We start from the raw sequence: 18,751 nt of genomic DNA, 5'->3' as shown, positions 1-18,751 counted from the left end.
TTCTAAAACTTCTTCAAAATCTTTTTAAATGCTTCAAGGGCAAAAGTGATCAATTTGATTGGCCTAATGGCCCTCTTCATGCTGCTGGCTTCTGGCCAAATACCTGGCCATAGTAGTTGGCTGAACAATAACTGTGTAAGCTCCAAAGAGTGCTTGATCCTGAACCTTGAGATCATGGACAGTTAGCAGGGGAGCCAAGTAGGGCTAGAGGGCAGCGGTGTTACTCTTACCATTGACTTCCTGTATGTGTGCATTGTGTGGTTCCACTGATGCTATGATAAGCACTCACCTGCTTCTTATTGTACAGTTTTAAATACCGAGTCTAATCAATACTGCCTGCAGACAGTGGACAGGGCTTGCTATGTTTAAAACAAACTAATAAACTGGCAACTGAGAGTAGATGCTGTGTATGCCGAATGGCTGCCATACAAAATGTGAGGGGATTACCCAGTCAGCCTGTGAGGGGATCCGACAGACTGAGACAGTAAATACACCTAAGCCGACCATGTAACCCCTGAACAGATTACACTGGAAAGCATTGTAATGTGCTGTGAAGGCATTTCCAAATCAAGCCTTTTGGCCCAAGAAGAGCAAAGCTGGCTCCTCTGGTCAAAAAAAAAAAAAAAAGAATTATTAACAGTAACAGAAAAAAAGGGTTTGCAGAACAGGAGCCAAAGAAAACTTCTAAAAGGGAATAAATCATCTGATTTACAACACAGACATTCAGTCTCCGTTTCAGTTACCAGCCTCTAATCCTCATCTTGTTCTGAAAAGCAGTTGGGACAAGAGGTCACGAGTCAGGACAACACCCAATATACTGTCCAGTTGGTATTTGTCATAAAATACGTCACAGAAAATCTACTGGGCTCGTTTAATGCAGCTATCGATGTTTGTGGTTCCAAATGGTTTGAAAAAAAAAAAAAAAAACATAATAACAAGGGTGATTTGTTCTGCAAGTTTTAATATACAAATGAAACCAAAGATATTTTGGAATCAGCTTCTGTATAATCATCCAACACAATGTCTAAAAAAATATGTCACTGAGGATGTCATTAGGAGTTACAGGAAACATAAACATCTGAACCAGAAGGGGGGAAACTACAAGACTATTAAGACTGATGTTTGCTGAGAAGGTAGTGATAGACAGCGTGCATGATAAATGGTAAAGATGAGGTGAGTGAGTCGTCTTGCTTATTATTATCTTAAGACACTAGCATGTCTCCTAACTGGCACTGGGAGGCTAAAAGGATAACTGAGGCACTGAGTGACTGAAAGAGTTCATTTCTTCGTTCCATGAATCCAACAAGGGCCAAAAGATGGATGTGCTGACTCATGTTGGGATTCCAGTTCCTGAGGCTTCAACAACTTATCATTCGATCAAATTGCGGGCAAAATCCAGCACACTTTCAGTGCTAAACCTTCATCAGGCAAATGGTTTGTGGCAATGAGAGGCCATCTTCAATTGGAAGTGGCTGTTGGTCTGCAACCAATCACATTCTCCATGTGCAGGCATAGATACCAAGCAACAATTTCCTGTCTCCTAACAATAAGTGTACTCCCAGAATGCTTACATTAAATGGGTGGATTATTATAAAATGAACATCATTCCTTGTGTTCTTCATGAAAACCAATCATTTCTCCCATCCTCATGCAGGTAACACTTCCCATCAACAGCACCATTACATGTGCATCCTCAAGCTGAAAGGCACAATACATAGAAATGATGGGCATTATCACATCGCTATGCATTTCAATGATGACATATCTTCTGTACGCATGTGCTCTTCAACAGTTCACCCTACCATCAAAAGGTGCTGATCATGACAACCTTCTGACACAGCATGAGGCCTACTGGATTCACACTCTTCAAACATCAGATGGGACCGAATGATGAGTTACTTCTCAATGTTTTCCTGTGATCTGTTGCACCTTTCTGTACATTTTCTGTAGGTTGTTGTCTTTGGGTCTCTTTTACTAAAGGTTACGCTCCAGACAGTCCTAATAAGTATGAATATGTACATATATTATCAGGTTAATTTACCTGTGTGACCTATTGAGTGTGTCCAGTCGTATACATATGTATTGATGCTGCGTGAATTTTTGGAGCCCATTACATCTATTGTATTTATATATCTATATATTGTCTTGGGGAGGGATCTAAGTAAATGTATTATTGATGTTGTTGTTTTTTTTCGGATTTAAGCATTCATTTCATAGTAATCTACCCATTTAATGTAAGCATTTGGGGGTACATTTATGATTGGTACTACATACAGAGCATTTCATTTTCTAGCTCAACATATGATACTGGAGACTGTCATACAGTAAACTGTTGTTTGGCATTTATGTGACTGGTTGCAGACTTAGAGCCACCCCCTATTAAGATGCCTCTCATTGTCACAAACCATTTGCCTGATGATGTTGTAACACCAAAACGTAGTAAATAAATGTATTATTATAAGTTAGACAGTGTGCCAGACTTTGTTTGCAGCTTTTCATCCATTTGTCCCTCTCCTACACACCTGTCTCGCTCCGAGTTACAACTGAGGTAAATTTATAATGAAATTCTGAAAAAAAAAAAACTAGAATGTCTTTCATACTCTGCTTGAAAATCAGCAGAACTCAGTTCATCCAGCAAATGCGTATTTATGTAAAGCGTGCAGAATCCAAACAGTTAGATTAGAAAGTCCATGAGTGAAATATGAAGTCACACGTGACATGAAATGTCTGACAAATGTCAGCAAAGAAAGTAAATCCAACTACAATTTGCTGTATTAACTAGGCTTTACATCACTGTTACGCAATTTGACTTGTTTGACTTCTGCATAAAAAATTAAATACAAATAACTGCTTTTAAAAAATATCTTTCAGCATTAAAACAATCAGTAAAAAGTCATGGGACATACAAACTTTTCTTTGTCTCGATATAATCTGCTTTAAAACCCCTTCTGGTTGGCTACTACCTGTTTATTTTCTGCCTTCATGTTCACTTGCAGGACCCACAGATTATCAAAGGGTTACATTTTTTTTCAAGTTAAAACAGTAACGGCTTCTAAATAATGGAAATATTCACACTGAAGAGTCCGTCACTCAGTATGAGCATTGATATACAGTGAAACAGCTACAGGAACGTGATGCACTGAACAGCAGAGCTGCTACATGTGTCTATCGGTTATTATCCAGGTTTTGACGTCGGTAAAGATGCAGTACCAGATCTCTGATTTCGTCTCGTTTCCTCCGAACCTGCTGCCGTGGAAACCAACGCACTAGATGTAGAGGGAGGTCAAAGTGCACCACAGGGTCCTGAGAGCAGAAGCAGGAAGCAATTTCCCGTTACTGTGTACAAGCCTTTAAAACCTTTTAAATATGCCAGTTTTAATCTAACTGTGACAATTCAAAGCTGTTGCTGATCCAATGTTACAGAGGCCATTTTTAAAATAAGTCAGACTTTGTGACCACTAGAAAAAGAGACACTGATAAGTTCTTTACCTTCAAAAAACTCTCAACGTACTGCAGCAGGTAGAGGCCACAGTCGCTGCTGTTGTCTTGAAGGGGAACATGGCAGTGTGAGCTTTGCATGTGATCAGGACCAAAGTCCCTCGATGAACCGCGACGGACCTCCCATTCTGATTCCAAGTAGCTGAAGGGCAAACACGCATTATCTTACATACATTTAGAAATGCACACGAGCAGCAACACACAGACGGAGAGTCATACTTACTCCCGTAAGAGTTTGAAGACTCGCTCATGAAGAGAACGTTTGAGGGAATCCATGACAAGAATGCACGGCCTGCAGAGCGGAGAGGCACGTCTGTCATCCACTGGTTAAATCCACAGTAGGCATACATTTTTTTCACATGTACACCATCGTCTGCATGCAACTACAAGCAGACCATCTGTCCAATCGCATACTCACCTCTTGCTTATTGTTTTCTTCTGGTAGGTCTGCTCTGTGCAGCTCTACAAACAAAGAAAAAAAAATCAGGATGGGCAGATTAGGTAAGTAAGTAAATTAAGACAAGCATCTCAAAAAATGTGTCTGTGAGAGAAAAAGAAAAATATTGTTATTCCAAATAAGCACAGTGAAGAATGCTTTACTTACCATTGGACCAGGTTTTGGGTCTTGGGTGGATTCTTCTTGAGTTTTTTCTAAAACACGTCAAATCAACCGTTACTTTGAAGCTTTGTGATGACAACATAAATAAATCAAGTGTTTGAAATATCAGATAGTAATGGTGATGTAATGGACAGCCACTGCATGCTGTTCTTTGATCCTGACGAAGGAGGCATCTCTCATTTAGTCAAACATACCTGTCTCTGTGTCCATGGTGTCACTGTGGTTTAATGTAGGTGGTTTCTCTGTATTATCGTGTGGGCTTTTAGATCCTTGAGCCAACTCTTGTTCCTGTAACTCTCCAGTCCCGTTGTGGCTCTTTCCCATCTGTGAGTTTGGACCACTCCAGGGTTCAGATTTTGGCCCATCCAGTCCAGGAAAGCAAATGACAACTAAATACCAATGAGCCCTAAACAGACAACAGAGAATTGTGATATATAATGTAATGTAACACAAAAAAAACACCTCTGAAAATACACTTCATGTATGTAACTCACTCCTGATTGACTGGCACAAACAGGAAGTCCTTTTTGAAGATGTCCACATGGCGTGTCCACGTCTTCACCCGTTGGTGCCGCTTCTGCCTCTGACAGCTGAGAGCGCTCCAAAACAAAAACAGAGAAGAGGTTTTTTTTTTTCACATGACCTAGCATACACACAAGAAGAAGAGAGCTTTTGCTCAGGGAGCGAGGCCGTGGCTACTTCCTGCAACACACCAGTGAAGACCCAGCACATACCAAACTCATTGGAAAAGATGTTTTTCTTTCATTGTTTCTGGGCAATACTTACGTGTCCTTGGCGCTGCCTTCGCTGGCATTGTCCCTCCGTGTCAGCTGCTTGTAGAAGAAGCTGCTGAAGATGTGGGAGCGCTCAGTCACAGCAGGAGAGGCATTATGGAGGAGGTACCTGGTTCAAAAAAACACATCAACGCAATCAATTCAAAAGTGGTTCTCCTCTCCACAAACTAGTGAGGAGCCAAAGTAAATCAAAAATCTAAAATTACTTGAGGTAAAAATCAATGATAACGTCATTGAGGAACTGTCCACTGTCAAGGCACTGCAGGTCCTCCATTGTGACAGTTATTCCTCCTTTCAGTGGCGGGGGAGGAAACTGGATCAACCTAAGCAGAAGAGGAACAAAGAAAGATTTGAGCCTGATCAGGCAGATGTAGGTAGACTATGACACTGGCACTCAGCTGCTTCATGAAGGCCAACAAAAAATTCAGTGTTGCCGGTTACTTGCCTTTGAGTCAGGCCCTGATGTTTATATTTAGTCCAGCTGGAGTCTGGTTTACACAGAGACACGGAGTAGGATCCTTTGGTTCTACGGTGGCACAGTGTGTATACAGGAGCAGCTTCCTCCTTTCTCTTCTGTGGGAGGCAATTTATTCCACAGGAGTGAAATTTACATTGTGATCATTTCAGATCACATAGACCAACATAGTCACACATGCATCACATAGTCAGGACCCCCACATGGGGACACAAAATAAAGCTGCGGTGTCGTGAAATGATGAACAAACCTTTCTGCTGCCCACAGTTATGCTAAACAGATCACAAACATTCAACACATGCATTCCATAATGAGGTAAGTACTGCAACAATTCAAGCCAAAAAAGTTGGGAATAACTAACCTCAGAGGGCTGTTCGAGATCTTGTTCTTTCTGATCCTCCTCTGGTTTGAGTGGCGTCTCTGTCTCCTGATCTGTCTCAGTCTCCGGCTCCAGTACTGTCTCAGTGTCCAGCTCCAGTACTGTCTCTTTCTGTGAATCCACTTCCGGGGGGATGAATGGTGCGGTGTTTTTGTCTGTGTCTGAATGTGTCCCATCGTGGTCTGTGTTAAGACTGTGATCAGTGCTCTCCAGGCCCAGCAGAGACAGCAGGTGAGAGTCCAGTCTACTTCTTCTGATAAGCTCTATGCTATCATCCAGAGAAAGAACAGGAGTGAGGATGTCTTCCAAAACACCAAGTCGGTCTGCCTCGTGGGGAGCAATGAATTTTTCATCTGTAAGGCTGTTGAGACAGTCAATTTCCAGGAGGGAACGCAATAAAGCCCCCTCCATTCCCACCAAAGGGTCTGTCAGAGTCAGAAGAATGAAGGGGCTCGCCTTGCCTGTCACAAGGATAAAATCAGAACACCAATTTATCAAACAGTATCGACATTTATATAGAAATGTGAAACAAAAAACTGTGCTATTTGTACATTTAAATCACATCTGTCAGCAGTTTAGTGGAAATCCAGTCTGAATCCCTTAAAGACTAACACTCTGTGTGCTTTGACTTCACTGTGAACAGAAGCTTTGTTTTCTATCCAAGCTCTGTCCTTCATCAACATACTGCCTTTCACAAAAACACAGTCCATCAATTCAGAGTAAATGCAACCTAAATGCTACGTGGCTCCAAAAACATTAAGAAATGTCAGCAATGTTGAGCTATTGACTACAGTCTACAGTGTGGACCTCACCAGTATGTGTGGTTCCATCTTGTTTGACACACAGCTTGAGGAGGTCCTGCTGAACAGCAGCTGCAGCAGTTTCTGACACACAAAACAGAAGGACAGCAGGAGGAGAGGGCTCCTCGGTTCCCTTAAAGTGAAGCTCCTGCGCCTCCAGTTCCTGCTGCTCCCAAACACTGTACCTCCGCAGCTCTTTACGTGCAAAGGTGAGCAGCATCTCCACCTGTTGACTCGTGTCTGGAGACAAGAGGAGGTCAGGTTAGCTTAGAGGCTTGTAGTGTTGATACCAATGATCTGTTGATTCATACTCATTTCTTCTTGTTTTAAAGTCCAAAGATATGCTAGGGAAATTAAGCACAGCAGTGCTTTGAGCTAAAAGCTAAACATCCACATGCAAAAACGCCTGCAGTGACAAGCTTAACATGCTGACATTAAGCAGGAAATATTTGCCATGTCACACAATTGTAATTAGTTTGTTGACATGCTAATATTTGCCAATGAGCATTAAACAAAAAGTACAGCTGGGTCTGATTAGAAAGTCATTGCTTTTGAAAGCATGTGGTCATAAACCAAAATGCCTGACACATTGAAATTTTGATGTAAAGTCATTTGAATTCATCCTCTGGGGACCATGGGGAAGTACAAAGTTTAATGGCATCCATCCAAAAGTTCACGAGATATTTTGGTCTGTGCCAAAGTGGTGGAACGGACACACAGACAGACTGCCATCCATAGCACCGTGCTGCTAGCTGAGCTAAAAAGGCAAATTTTTCTGTGTAAAAGTTGAATTGCAGAGCTTGACGGACGACATCCAGTAAATGCTTATGAAACTGTCTGAAGGCTAGGAACAAGGCTGAAGTAATGAGGCACTCAGTGTTAGATTAGGCATCATTTGTTTATCAGAAACAAACTTGTACCTGCTAAAAAATCTATCTACACAAGAACGTTGCTCAGTTTGTCCAAAATGCTTTACAGAAGTAATCATTTTGTTGAACAAACTCATTTCTTGCACACGTATAGCAAAAATCAAATCTCAAGGAATAACCACCTCAGTTCCTGAGGGGGAGATTTCACAGAAGCTTTCAAAGGTTAAAGTGTACTAGAGGCTTGAGGGTCTAATCCACACACACACACACGCACACACACACACACGCGCACACGCGCACACGCGCACACGCGCACACGCGCACACACGCACACACGCACACACGCACACACACACACACACACACACACACACACACACACACACACACACACACACACACTTTTGCATCTGAAATAGACCACTAAGCTGAGAGTGGATGGTGTGCAGACAGTATGACCAAAATAAGATGAGATGGGCTTCTCTTGGGTCTGACTTTACACAACCAAGACCAAAGGTGACAGACAGGCCAAAGCCGCTCTAAGAACACAGTTAAAAGTTAAACGATTTGCAGCATTACCTTTCAGTGGGATGATGATATTTTGATCTGCTATCTGTGAAAGGACAGTGAAAGTGTGTTACACTTACTAAACGTGATGCAATCAGCAACATGGATGTGCAGTATTTGTGGGTTATATTGGTTACCATGATGTCTCCGTTGGACTTCCCTTGGTAACCTCCACAGTGCAGGGTGGAAAAGGCCACACCCATGCAGCAGTAGTCTTTAATGGGGATGAGAGAAACTGCATGCACCACCTGCAACACACAAACAGCAGTTTGGAGAAAGTGGTGCAAACATGGTGATAGGGCAGCATAATAAGACACGTACACTGAACAGTAATATGCAACAGCAAAGCAATAACCCCCATAATGCAAAGAGAGCAAGCTGTGAGGTCAGGCAGTGTGGTTCAAACCAATATTACAACAGAGACTATGTTCATTTTGCCCTCTGTGCAGGATTGGAAAATCCCTTACTTTGGCACCATCAAGTGGTGGTACCAAGAATGTCATCACAGTTGGCAGCAACACATCGTTTGGCCTTTTTGTACTAGAAAAGTATCTTATCAAACATCTCTCTCTAGAATATCTTGTCAGCATGAGAGGAAACTGGCAACTTGATTTCCTGTTTCTTAAACTGAACTCATGATAAAATGTTGCTCAGGCCTCTCTGGAACTCACACAGGAACAACTTTGATCTTGTATAAAATGCGAGTGTTGTCTTGAAGAGGTTTGTGTCAAATATTACACAGGGACACATTCTGCCAACCTGCATGTCCTCTGTGTCTGAAGCTTCTTTCGGTTTGGCCACATCTTGCTGTGGGGACTGACTCTGTATCACTGTGTCTTCCACAGTGACCAGTGCATGGACCGCTGGGCTGCAGGGTTGAGGAGCATCGCAGCTCTCCTCATCGTCACTGGACAGCACGACTGAAACACAAGCATGAGGAACACATCAGGCACGGCGTCAGTTCTACTTTGGGGATTATTATTTCAAACCCAAGCACATACACACCCTTAATTGCCACTACATTATGGAGGAGGTATAGCAGGCTTTGTGAGAGAGCAAGGACAGTATTAATTCTATTAATGCAGGTAGGATAAAAAGAGGAAATGCAGGAGCTGCTAAGACGCAGGGCAAACTCACATGCAGCAAAAACAAAAAGGTCCCAGACAAAATAACACAATAACTTGAAAAAGATACTGGCCAAGGTCAAAAAGAGGAAAATACACTCAGCTGCCAGTCTATTACGTGCAGCTAGCTGGTTTAATACAACAGTCCTGCAGCAATTTCGACCTTCATGAAGGTTAGTATGTTCAACTTTTCTTGAAGCTGTCTTGAGGAGTTGGTAAATCAACTTTCTGACCATACTGGAGGATCATCTGTTAAACTGTATTGCATTATACAGAGAGATGTTCCTGTTATTTAGTCTATGCTCATTGATACAGATGGGATAGACAAAATAATAGAAACACCTCTCTATATAATGCAGTCCAGTTCAACAGCATCACAAATCTTCAGCCTCATAAATGACCATGCACAATGGCTTCCTCTGCATGCACAGCAAAGTTTGCTTACTCAAAAGCTATTTACTGCTGACTGAAGCCCAATTGATGTGGTGGCAAAAATTAGTTTATCACAGACATACTGGTACTGACATACATGCTGTCCAAAAAGACGCGTTTGTAGCACTGACACGAGACGAGCGCTTAGACCTTATGTTTCGACTATCAAGCCCGCAGTTCAGTCACAATTTTTCATAATCACATTTAAGGAATCATCAAAATTATTTATATCTTGTCCAATATGTTCATTTAAAAATACTTATATATATAGTATTATCTGAATTTTTTACTCTCAAATATGGATCTGTAAGGGCCTCAAAAATCCAGTATCATTCAAACTCTGCTGATAATGGAGTCCAACAGAGTACACAGCTGCTTTCTATGTCATTAAACTTGGGTCTGGGTTTCAGCAGTGGGATGCAGCTCACTCATCCTGCGTTGGTGTACTCACTGGGTTCATGGGGGCTGGTTTGGCTTGTGCTGTCCTTGTTCGGTGATACACTTTGGCTGGGTGTACCAATCATGTGTTCAGCCTCCAAATTAGCACTGATGATTGGGACCAGAACTTCAGCTGTATCATCTGCTCCCACAGTGAACTGTACAATGGTACGATCCAGGCTCTCCAAATCTCTGTCTTCTCCACTTTCTTCCACGCAGATGTGTATCGGGGCTGGTCCTCCATCTCTTCCGTCTTCTCCGGTGAGGCGAAGCACACTCTCACGGTGGCGTTTGGGACTGCCTGTTCCATTGCACTGGGACACCACGTCCTTTCTTTTCCTCTTCTGTTGAGACAGCATAGAACAGATCACCTCAATGTTGGTGTGAGAAGAACATGAACATGAGGCTGACATGCCTTTGTTGGGATGGGTTATGTGTGGATCAAGTGTACTCTTTGGTGATACTGTGAGTTTTGAACATTCCTCTGTCACCCTGCACGGCGCTCACCGAACTGTGCTGTGCTTCTTTTTCTGGATCAGTCCACTTGTCCGTGATGCCAGCTGGGGAGAACTGATCACATCCTTGTGTGTCCTTGGCAGACTCCCAGCTCACTGACAACCCGCAATCTGTAGGAAGCAGGCAAACACTGATCAAACCATCATGCGGACATAAACATACACATCCTGACAATCTGAGAAGACTACTGTGAGAAAATAGAAAAGAAAATGGTTAAATTGTGAACTGAGATGTGTTGGTGAGGGAAAAGCTGGGTGAATTATTTCAGCAAACAGAGCTAAATTTTCCCTTCAGCTGTGTTTTATTTTACAGAACTAAAGTGTAGCATCTGTTTACTTAGTCAGGAGGTAAGGCCAGGAGTATTAATAAACCTTTCCTACTGGAAGAGCTCTTACACTGAAGGACAGCTGTGAGGTCAGGGGAAAGTAGAAAAATGTAAGCCTGATGCTTTTCAAGGCGTAGTATAAGTGATAAAGTCTAAGCTTCAACAAAAAGAGACATCAGTGGAGAAGAATGGAGGTGGAGAGCAGGCTCGTACGTCAGCCAACATGTGTGTCTGAATTTCGTCATGTTTACACACCAACAACTTCAGCGAACTTGTAGTCCTCTCCTGGACCCTTGCCTGTTATCACCTCCTCGGTATCTTTTTCTTCTTTGGCCGAGTCGTCAACGTTTTGTAAGCTTCTCCTGAGTCGTGATCTGAAGACATGAGAGGATTAACAACGTGTTCTGATTAGGCTGCATACATTACTCTCATTTTACACAAAATTACACACAAATTTCCATGACTAAAAGACTTTTAAAAAAAACATGCAGAAGCACATGTGAACTCAAATCTGGAGTTCTTAAATCTTTCTGTGTGGGATTATTCCAAATAAAATCACCAAGTTTTCTGCCTGGAAAATACACAGAGCCAAGGATGCAGCCTGCCGAGCCAAACTCCATTAAAAGATCATTTCTCCTTAAACTAATCAAAAACAAGTAGGAGAAATTACTCTAATAAAAAACATTGTTTTTGTGGCTATTTTTGTCCATTCTTCAAAGGTCAACGCGAAAACCCACAACACCATCCTGACTTTTAAGGTTTAGTCTATTTCCTGACAAGACAAAGAGACAAAGCCATATAAAATGATCTGACACGCTTTTCATGCAAGTGGGTCAAGTTTTCAGACTCATTTTTCACACTCAGACACTTAATGATGTGAGTCTCCCTTTCTCTTATGCAACTGTCTATCTATGAGATGAATATTGTAATTATTATTGCAGAGATGCTGAGAGCCCCCAGGAATAAAGCAGCACCTTAACACCCAGGGACCCTGACAGACTTTAAGCCATAGCCTGTTAACAAAGAGAGGACTGTAAAATTTCCTGAGCACCATGAACATTCAAAAATCAGTCTTCAGTTTAAAACAGTAACAGTAATGGTCAATAGTGTCATTCAGGTAATCAGCCGCACTCAATACGTGCTTGTTCTTAACACCCAGGTAGGAAGTTGAAGAAACTGTCTGAATGCTGGGTGATCAGCTGCCTCTCAAGTAAACAGGCTTGATGTTGGACAAGTCATCCATTAATGGCTTATTGTGTGTGTTGGACAATAAAAAGCAGTGGAGTTATGTGTTGGACCATTTCTTGGCCGGGTGCAGTCACCTCCGTTGGCTGTTTAGCAAGCCCTGCGAAAAAAAGCTTAAAAAAATCCAAAAGGTTATTGTTCCCAGCCAAGAAAATCTAGCACTTTACCAACCATAAAATACTTTTCAACAAACAAGACGTAAAGTGTGAGCTTAGTGAGCTTCTGAGGTGCTTGTGGGGAGCTTTTGCATGGAAAGCCAGGTCAGCTGTTTTACCCAGCTTCATATTTACGTAAAAGGATACGACAGTGGTGTCAATATTCCCCAATTAGCAGCAATAAAGGAAATATGTGCATTTTCCTAAAATGTCACTAACTTCTTACCTTTGAGGGGGTTGTGAGGACGTCGTCTTCTGGTTCCTTGTCTGGATTTTTTTATCATTACCCTCGTCTTTCTCACTGGATCTTGTGTGTCTGCAGATGGAGGGTTCCTCTCTGGACCGAGCGCTCTTCCTCCGAGTACTTAACACTGGTCCTTGATTTCCCACGGTTTGACTCTGTTTTATCCTCTCCATATGAGCCTTGCCCAGTTCTGTCTTTAGGACATCTGTCAGGATCAGACAGGGTTTCTTCCTGCAGGAAGAGAAAGAGAAGCAACTACTCACAACCTTCCCAGAACAGCGTCTTCTTTGCAACATTGTGGCCCCTGAACGTATCCTCACTTATAGCTCATCTACCACTGCAGGCCACGCTTATATATGCCAGACGATCAAGAAAGAGGGGTAGGCAAGTCCACTGGTGTAGATAAGCCATGTGTGCAGTCATGATAAGCCAGGCCTTGAGTCATGGTGCTTACAAGCACCGTTTGCTTTAAGTACTTGAAGCAAAATTAATACTGTACACACAAACAAGAGACATTCACACCATACAGGCCATAACTTCATAATCACTGATGCGCTTCTTATGAAACATGGAGAAGTGATGAGTCATGCAACAGACTTGGACACAGGCTTCTCTATAAGTGGCAGAAACAACATGCAAATCTCAAACACAGGTTTGAAAGGAGGTTTCATTTCCTGTTAGAAGTTTATTCTTTTGAAAATGTTCAGTGAGACAGTTCAGACAGAATTGTTGCAAAGAAAAAAATACAGCACCAGTTTATCCACCATCAGTATTATACAAGGCAAACAGCAGTGCAATTCACAGTGCAAGCATTAATAATACTCCCAAACACTAATAACACATGACAGGTGCAGTACAGGCTGGACAAATAAAACAATGTCAACATAGCATAAAAATCATGAAAACCCCCTTTCAGAAATGTTTCATATTGCCAGTGGCACTGAAAAAACACTGCTGTAATCCACCACCATAAGACCTGTAATATTCAGCGCGAGTGCCCCATCTTGTGAAATTTTAAGAAACTGCAATGAACCACATAGACGAGGCAGGATATGTGGTTCATAAAAACTGAACTGCTTCTCTGTGTTTAGCTTTGACTCTGGTGACGGTACGCTGACCTGTTCCGGACAGGCAAACTTTTGGTGACCTCGCTGGCTTCATCAGTCTCATCAGCCCCGGCAGGAAAGAGCTGTTGCCTCCTGTTGGAGTGGGAGGAGTCGAGAGTGATCTGTGAGCTGGTTGTCAACACGCTGACACTGAGGCTGTGATGTTTTGTCTCTGTGGCATAGAGGCTGCTGTGTATCAGGTTGCATCATCTTACCACTGGTCCAGTCGTACTTTGACTCCAGTTCTGCTTGAGTGGAGGCCACTCTCCAGTCATCCAGTCATTTCCACTTCTGTCTCAATGAGATTTATTAATGGTTCAAGCCAGTCGTCCTGGGGGGGGGTCACTGTGGTCGGTGTTTATGTCCACCTTTGGCTGTCCGCCAGATGTCTTGGGTCAAAGCTGGCTGATCTGAATCCATAAATTTTGCCCTCTGTAGGAGTACAGCCTTGCATTTATCTTAAGCTTTAGCACCGAGATGATCCCAGCAGGTAGAAATTTCATCCACAGCACGACTTCATAGTCATTGAAAGTTGCGGTGTAGTTTAGAGACAGCTGTCCATTTAAATCTTGTCAAGTTGTACTCTGAAGAGCTAACTCAGTGGCAGAGAGTTGTGGAGTTCAGAGGGCTTCTCCAGTGTGAATATCCTTGTCTTGAGTAAAGCAATCCTCTGTAACAATTCAGGACAGTCTGTGCATTTCAGTGATTCAAGTGAGAAAATTGCAGATCCAGGTACAATTTTGTCAGTTGTCCAAAGGTTACAGTTTGTGGTCGCATTAATGTTGTGGGTTGCAGAAGGCAGTTCAAAGCATTTTATGTAATCCCAGATGTTGTCAGAAATGATCCGCCAATGATTTAGTTGTTATGGAAAACCTCGGCTAAAACCCAGCTAATGGCAGACTCCACGGAAACAACGTTGACAACTATCATTAACGTTACATCCAAATTGTGGTGGCTAGCATTCACTAAATCAAAGCAATACAGCCTCATCAGGCTAATTAACAGTCAAAATGATTACAGCTATCTTAAGACTAAAGAAACAACTTTAGAAAAAAAAAACAGATGATTGGTTCTCATTTCGCTCCCCTGCACCTGCTTACCTGGGCATTTCTGATGTGACTTTGGCTGCATGGTTGTGAACAAACAGCATGGATCCATTTTTATGCGGTGAATCCAAATGTCTCCGTTTGCGACCTGAAAATTCTGTCCAAGAGACCTGTCAAGGGAGGGAAACAGTGTGAAAAACAAAAATAATCCAGAATAGCCATGTTACCACCAAAACATTTGTTCATGACGTCAGACAGAGAGCAAAGATATGGCTGTACCTGACTTTCAAACTTCCCACACTCTGATGAAAGACATGTCATGGGGATTCTGAATGGGCTTTCCATCTAAAATTCACAAGCTGGTTAGTTATCATGCTTGGAAAAAACGAATGGCATGCAACAGCCAGAAACTTGGGAAATTTTACATGGATGTGCAAATACAGCAAGCGCAAATCAGAGAAGCTCTTGAATTTGATCTGTAATGAATTAAATTGATATTATTTTTCTTTGTGTTGCAAGCGCGTGGGTGCAGCTGTTTCTCCTAGCTGGCATTAAGCAGGATTTGCTCTCTGTCTTGTATGATGGCAAACCAGTGATTTTGGACAATCAATATGAAGACATAAGCTTGGGTTGTACAAAATTTTAAAAGCCATTTTTAATACTATAGACCGTGTAATTGTGAAAATAATCAGGAGAAAAATCCAGAATGAAAAGAATTCTTAGCCCAAGTATCATCTCATTACGGGAACTGCAGCATAACTGCAGCATAGTTTACACAGAAATATGCTGACTGTCAAGTGTCCTGCCCTCACTGTGATCCCGTATTTCTAACGGCAGGGAAGTGTGCTCTCCACAATCACAGAGTAGAGCATTAAACAATACCGGAGAGCGCTGAGCTTGGGATCGGCAAGTGATTAGCACAATTTGTGGCGGCAGCCATAAAGCAGGCGCCACTACAATATCATCTGGATGAGAAGCAAATCAAGCTGTGCACTAAAAGCTTGCAAGTTTAAATATGCCGTATGTCATGAAAACTAGATATTTCAAAAATATGGGTCCTACATACCAAGTTGTCCTTGTCAACAGAAAATGCTATAGTTAAGGCTCTTCTTCGCTCCATCACAGTCAGCGAATCAGCAAGGTGCGGCAAGAACACTGCAAGAAACACACAAACAAATTACAGCCCGTCTCTGTCAAAACAAGTCAAACCTGTATGAATGGAGTTCTGTACTATGAAGCAAGACTATCGTGACAACTTTAGCCACGGGTTTTCAGAGTGCTCCAGAGCAGGTTATGTTTGACATAACAGACCAACGCATAACATCTCTTGCTGAAAGCCCAGAGCCCTTGTGGCTTTTCCTGGTGTTTTTTAAAGATATATAGATTGGTTTGTCAGCTTCTTGTTGTACTTATAAGATATGAAAGTAAGTCTACTTGCCATGCAATCATGTTTTATATATATTTGCTGTACTATGTGTTTTATATTTATTTTCCCCCAAGTCCATTTCAGACCGCCACAGTTGTAGCAGAACATACAAGGCCATAAAAACACATCACAGCAACCTATTAATGTAAAGGCATAAAAATGCATTATAATTAGATGTACTCATGCTGAATGATAGGGCAGTGATACTAAGCCTATTCGACATCCAGTGCAAAGGATTTAGTGGCATTTAGCAGTGAGGCTGCAGATGGCGAACCAACTGAGCACCCCCCATCTCACCCTTCCCCAGGGTGGCTGTGTAAATGTGAAAGGTCCTTTCTAAAGCCAGTGCTGGGTTTGTCCTTTCCGTGCTACTGTAGAAACATGGTAGTGCTACATGACATGACTCCCCTTATTACTGTATACTATGAGATTTCTGTTTTGAACCTTATTCATCGTGTGGTGTGTTTTGTGCTTGCTCTTTTATTGTTGACAGTAAAATGAAAGCGGATGGCACTCTAACCCAAGATCCTGTTATGTAGCCTCTCACTGTTTAACAATTGCGCAGGTGACCGTTGATATCCACCAAAAACAGTTGCTGTTGATGAGGTTACTTCCCCCTCAGCATATATTTGCCCTTCGTGTGTAAAACATGGCGCTGTGCTGCCAGTAGACTTGTCCGTGTTTACGACTGGTCATCTGTTGCAAACACCCCCGTTTTATGTGAATGCGCTCACGTCCCATGATGACCACCTCGGTTTATGGCGGTTATTACGCTTAGCAGGGCCAGATAACAAAAAAAGATATCCTGGATATGTTGAACTTGCTCTCTGCACTTCTTGAAGGGACAGAGAGCTGAGGGTTAAAAAAAACAAGGTGATAACCCGAAGTCTATATACTTCCTAAAATCAAGAAACTATTGATTGAATAATACAATAGTGGATGGCACTTTTTAAGCTATTGTTTATGTTGTACAGGTAGCACGTGTATCGCTACCTATTTACAAAACGTCACCAGTATCACAGTTCTTTTCATGCTTAGCCCTGCAACACAGCGTTTGATTTTAAAGTTGTTTTTCTCCAAGAGTCAGGACACAATAGAAAGTAAATCCTTATCAGCTAGCGATAGCGTTAGCCGCCGGAGCTAGCAAAGTCAACGCTACCTGGTTCACTATGCTAGCTAAACGTAAGAGAGCTGCAGCTTACCTTAGGCCAGAGCTTCACTTGATGTTAACAGGGAATATAAGGAGAATGTAGACAACTACTTTCCCGCGAACGTTTCCTCCAGCACCTTGCAAATGCAATAGGTACACATCTTGGATTTGAGTCTGCAGCTACTTATCAGACGCTCCAATATCCCACAGCAACATCCCGTGCACCGGAAGTGCACAAGGAAAAGAGGGAGGAGCACGAAGAGTTTACAATTTGTTCCGGGCAGAATGGGACTATTGGATGGAGTGGGAAGAGCAGAAGTCAATCCGCCTATTTAATCAAGTGTGTAATATCATTACTTGTGCAGTGTCCTTTAAAAATATGAGGGGTGGAATTCTCTACATGTCTCTGAATATAATATAGTCTAGGACACACTTTACAATAGACACTTAAACAATTAATCCACCAACCTTACAAACTCTTGTGTTTTACATATTTCTTACATATTAAGTAATATTTTATACACAAATTACATACACAATTTTTTTTTTTTGCTGTTTTTTGCTGTAAATACTGTATATACTTAGTTATATTGTATTTTTATTATATTATTATAGAATATGTATTATACATTCTAACACATATAACTATATTTAGTTTCACTTTATTCAGTCATCTAATTACTAATGTCACTGCTATGTTAATAATAATGATATAATCATATTGTTATTAATAATAAGAAGAAGAATAGACCAAATTTGTCAGGTGCCTCATCTGAAAAATACTGGACCTCAAAGGAGGGCAGTTTTCTTCTTCAGTCTTAACCAATAACAAGCCCATTAGGAGGCAGAGCACATGCAAAATAGAAATAGCAGTTACATGGATGTAACTCCAGTTCTATGAGTATGTGTTTCACCCTCCAACTATAAGGCCTGCTGGCCCTGGTTGTGTTGCTGAGTTTCAAAGGGAGACAAGCAATACATGTACTTGGACTTTACAGGAAGGGTGCTATCTCCAAGGTCAGGTGGTGAGGTGGAGCCTTGTAAGGGTAAACCACTGGCAAAGCCCATTAGAGGGCTACACACACACACACACACACACACACACACACACACACAGAGAGAGAGAGAGAGAGAGAGAGAGAGAGAGAGAGAGAGAGAGAGAGAGAGAGAGAGAGAGAGAGAGAGAGAGAGAGAGAGAGAGAGAACTCATAGAGTTACATCCAGGTAACTACCATTTAGTTTTACACACATATCTGTAGTTTAAACCTCATACAAAAATGCATATTGTTGTAAGTATGAGCCCAACTCTAGTCTCTACTTTTAGTAATTACTCATGCCAGATAAACAGACTTTTGTTGCGGCAGATTATTTGACTTACAGCACAAAAAGCAGATGTGTATGACTAATGATGGTTGAATTCCATTTAGGTGTTCACTGCTATTTCCATCATTAATGTTACTTGTTACACTTGTGCTTTTCCTCCCATGTCAAGACATTTTGTTTTTGCTTTTTTTAAGCTTTCATGTTTTAGTCATTTCAGTCA

The 18,751-nt window shown here is 41.8% G+C and overlaps 1 protein-coding gene across 3 annotated transcripts; it reads right to left on the bottom strand.

Annotated features, from left to right (window-relative positions):
- Positions 1–952: 952 nt before the first annotated feature.
- Positions 953–17,442, bottom strand: LOC139340475 (sentrin-specific protease 7). 3 transcript variants are annotated; one of them, XM_070976315.1, is made up of 23 exons: positions 17,261–17,442; positions 15,699–15,787; positions 14,912–14,977; positions 14,687–14,802; positions 12,463–12,711; positions 11,092–11,210; positions 10,503–10,621; positions 10,009–10,339; positions 8,761–8,921; positions 8,139–8,249; positions 8,014–8,047; positions 6,578–6,805; positions 5,748–6,226; positions 5,357–5,484; positions 5,118–5,234; positions 4,904–5,020; positions 4,612–4,716; positions 4,312–4,523; positions 4,103–4,149; positions 3,917–3,960; positions 3,722–3,790; positions 3,490–3,640; positions 953–3,303 (listed from the first exon to the last, which is right to left on the bottom strand). In XM_070976315.1, exons 2-23 carry the CDS (start codon positions 15,750–15,752, stop codon positions 3,166–3,168), a joined length of 3,195 nt encoding a protein of 1,064 aa, XP_070832416.1. In that variant the 5' UTR covers positions 15,753–15,787; positions 17,261–17,442; the 3' UTR covers positions 953–3,165. The 3 variants fall into 3 exon arrangements, with proteins under 3 accessions (XP_070832416.1, XP_070832417.1, XP_070832418.1); XM_070976316.1 differs by having other exon boundaries at positions 4,612–4,707; XM_070976317.1 differs by lacking the exon at positions 14,912–14,977 and having other exon boundaries at positions 17,261–17,435.
- Between the last annotated feature and the right edge of the window lie 1,309 nt (positions 17,443–18,751).

The sequence above is a fragment of the Chaetodon trifascialis genome, chromosome 12 (assembly GCF_039877785.1).
Source record: "Chaetodon trifascialis isolate fChaTrf1 chromosome 12, fChaTrf1.hap1, whole genome shotgun sequence".
Lineage (NCBI taxonomy): Eukaryota > Metazoa > Chordata > Actinopteri > Chaetodontiformes > Chaetodontidae > Chaetodon > Chaetodon trifascialis.
This window is presented reverse-complemented; position numbering and strand designations above follow the sequence as displayed.

Coding starts and splice junctions, on each gene's coding strand:
- LOC139340475 (XM_070976315.1), bottom strand. CDS start 15,752: ATGGAGCGAAGAAGAGCCTTAACTATAGCATTTTCTGTTGACAAGGAC. Junction 10,622..11,091: donor CAAGTTCGCTGAAGTTGTTG/GTGTGTAAACAT, acceptor TGCTTCCTACAG/ATTGCGGGTTGTCAGTGAGC. Junction 8,048..8,138: donor AGTCCAACGGAGACATCATG/GTAACCAATATA, acceptor GTCCTTTCACAG/ATAGCAGATCAAAATATCAT.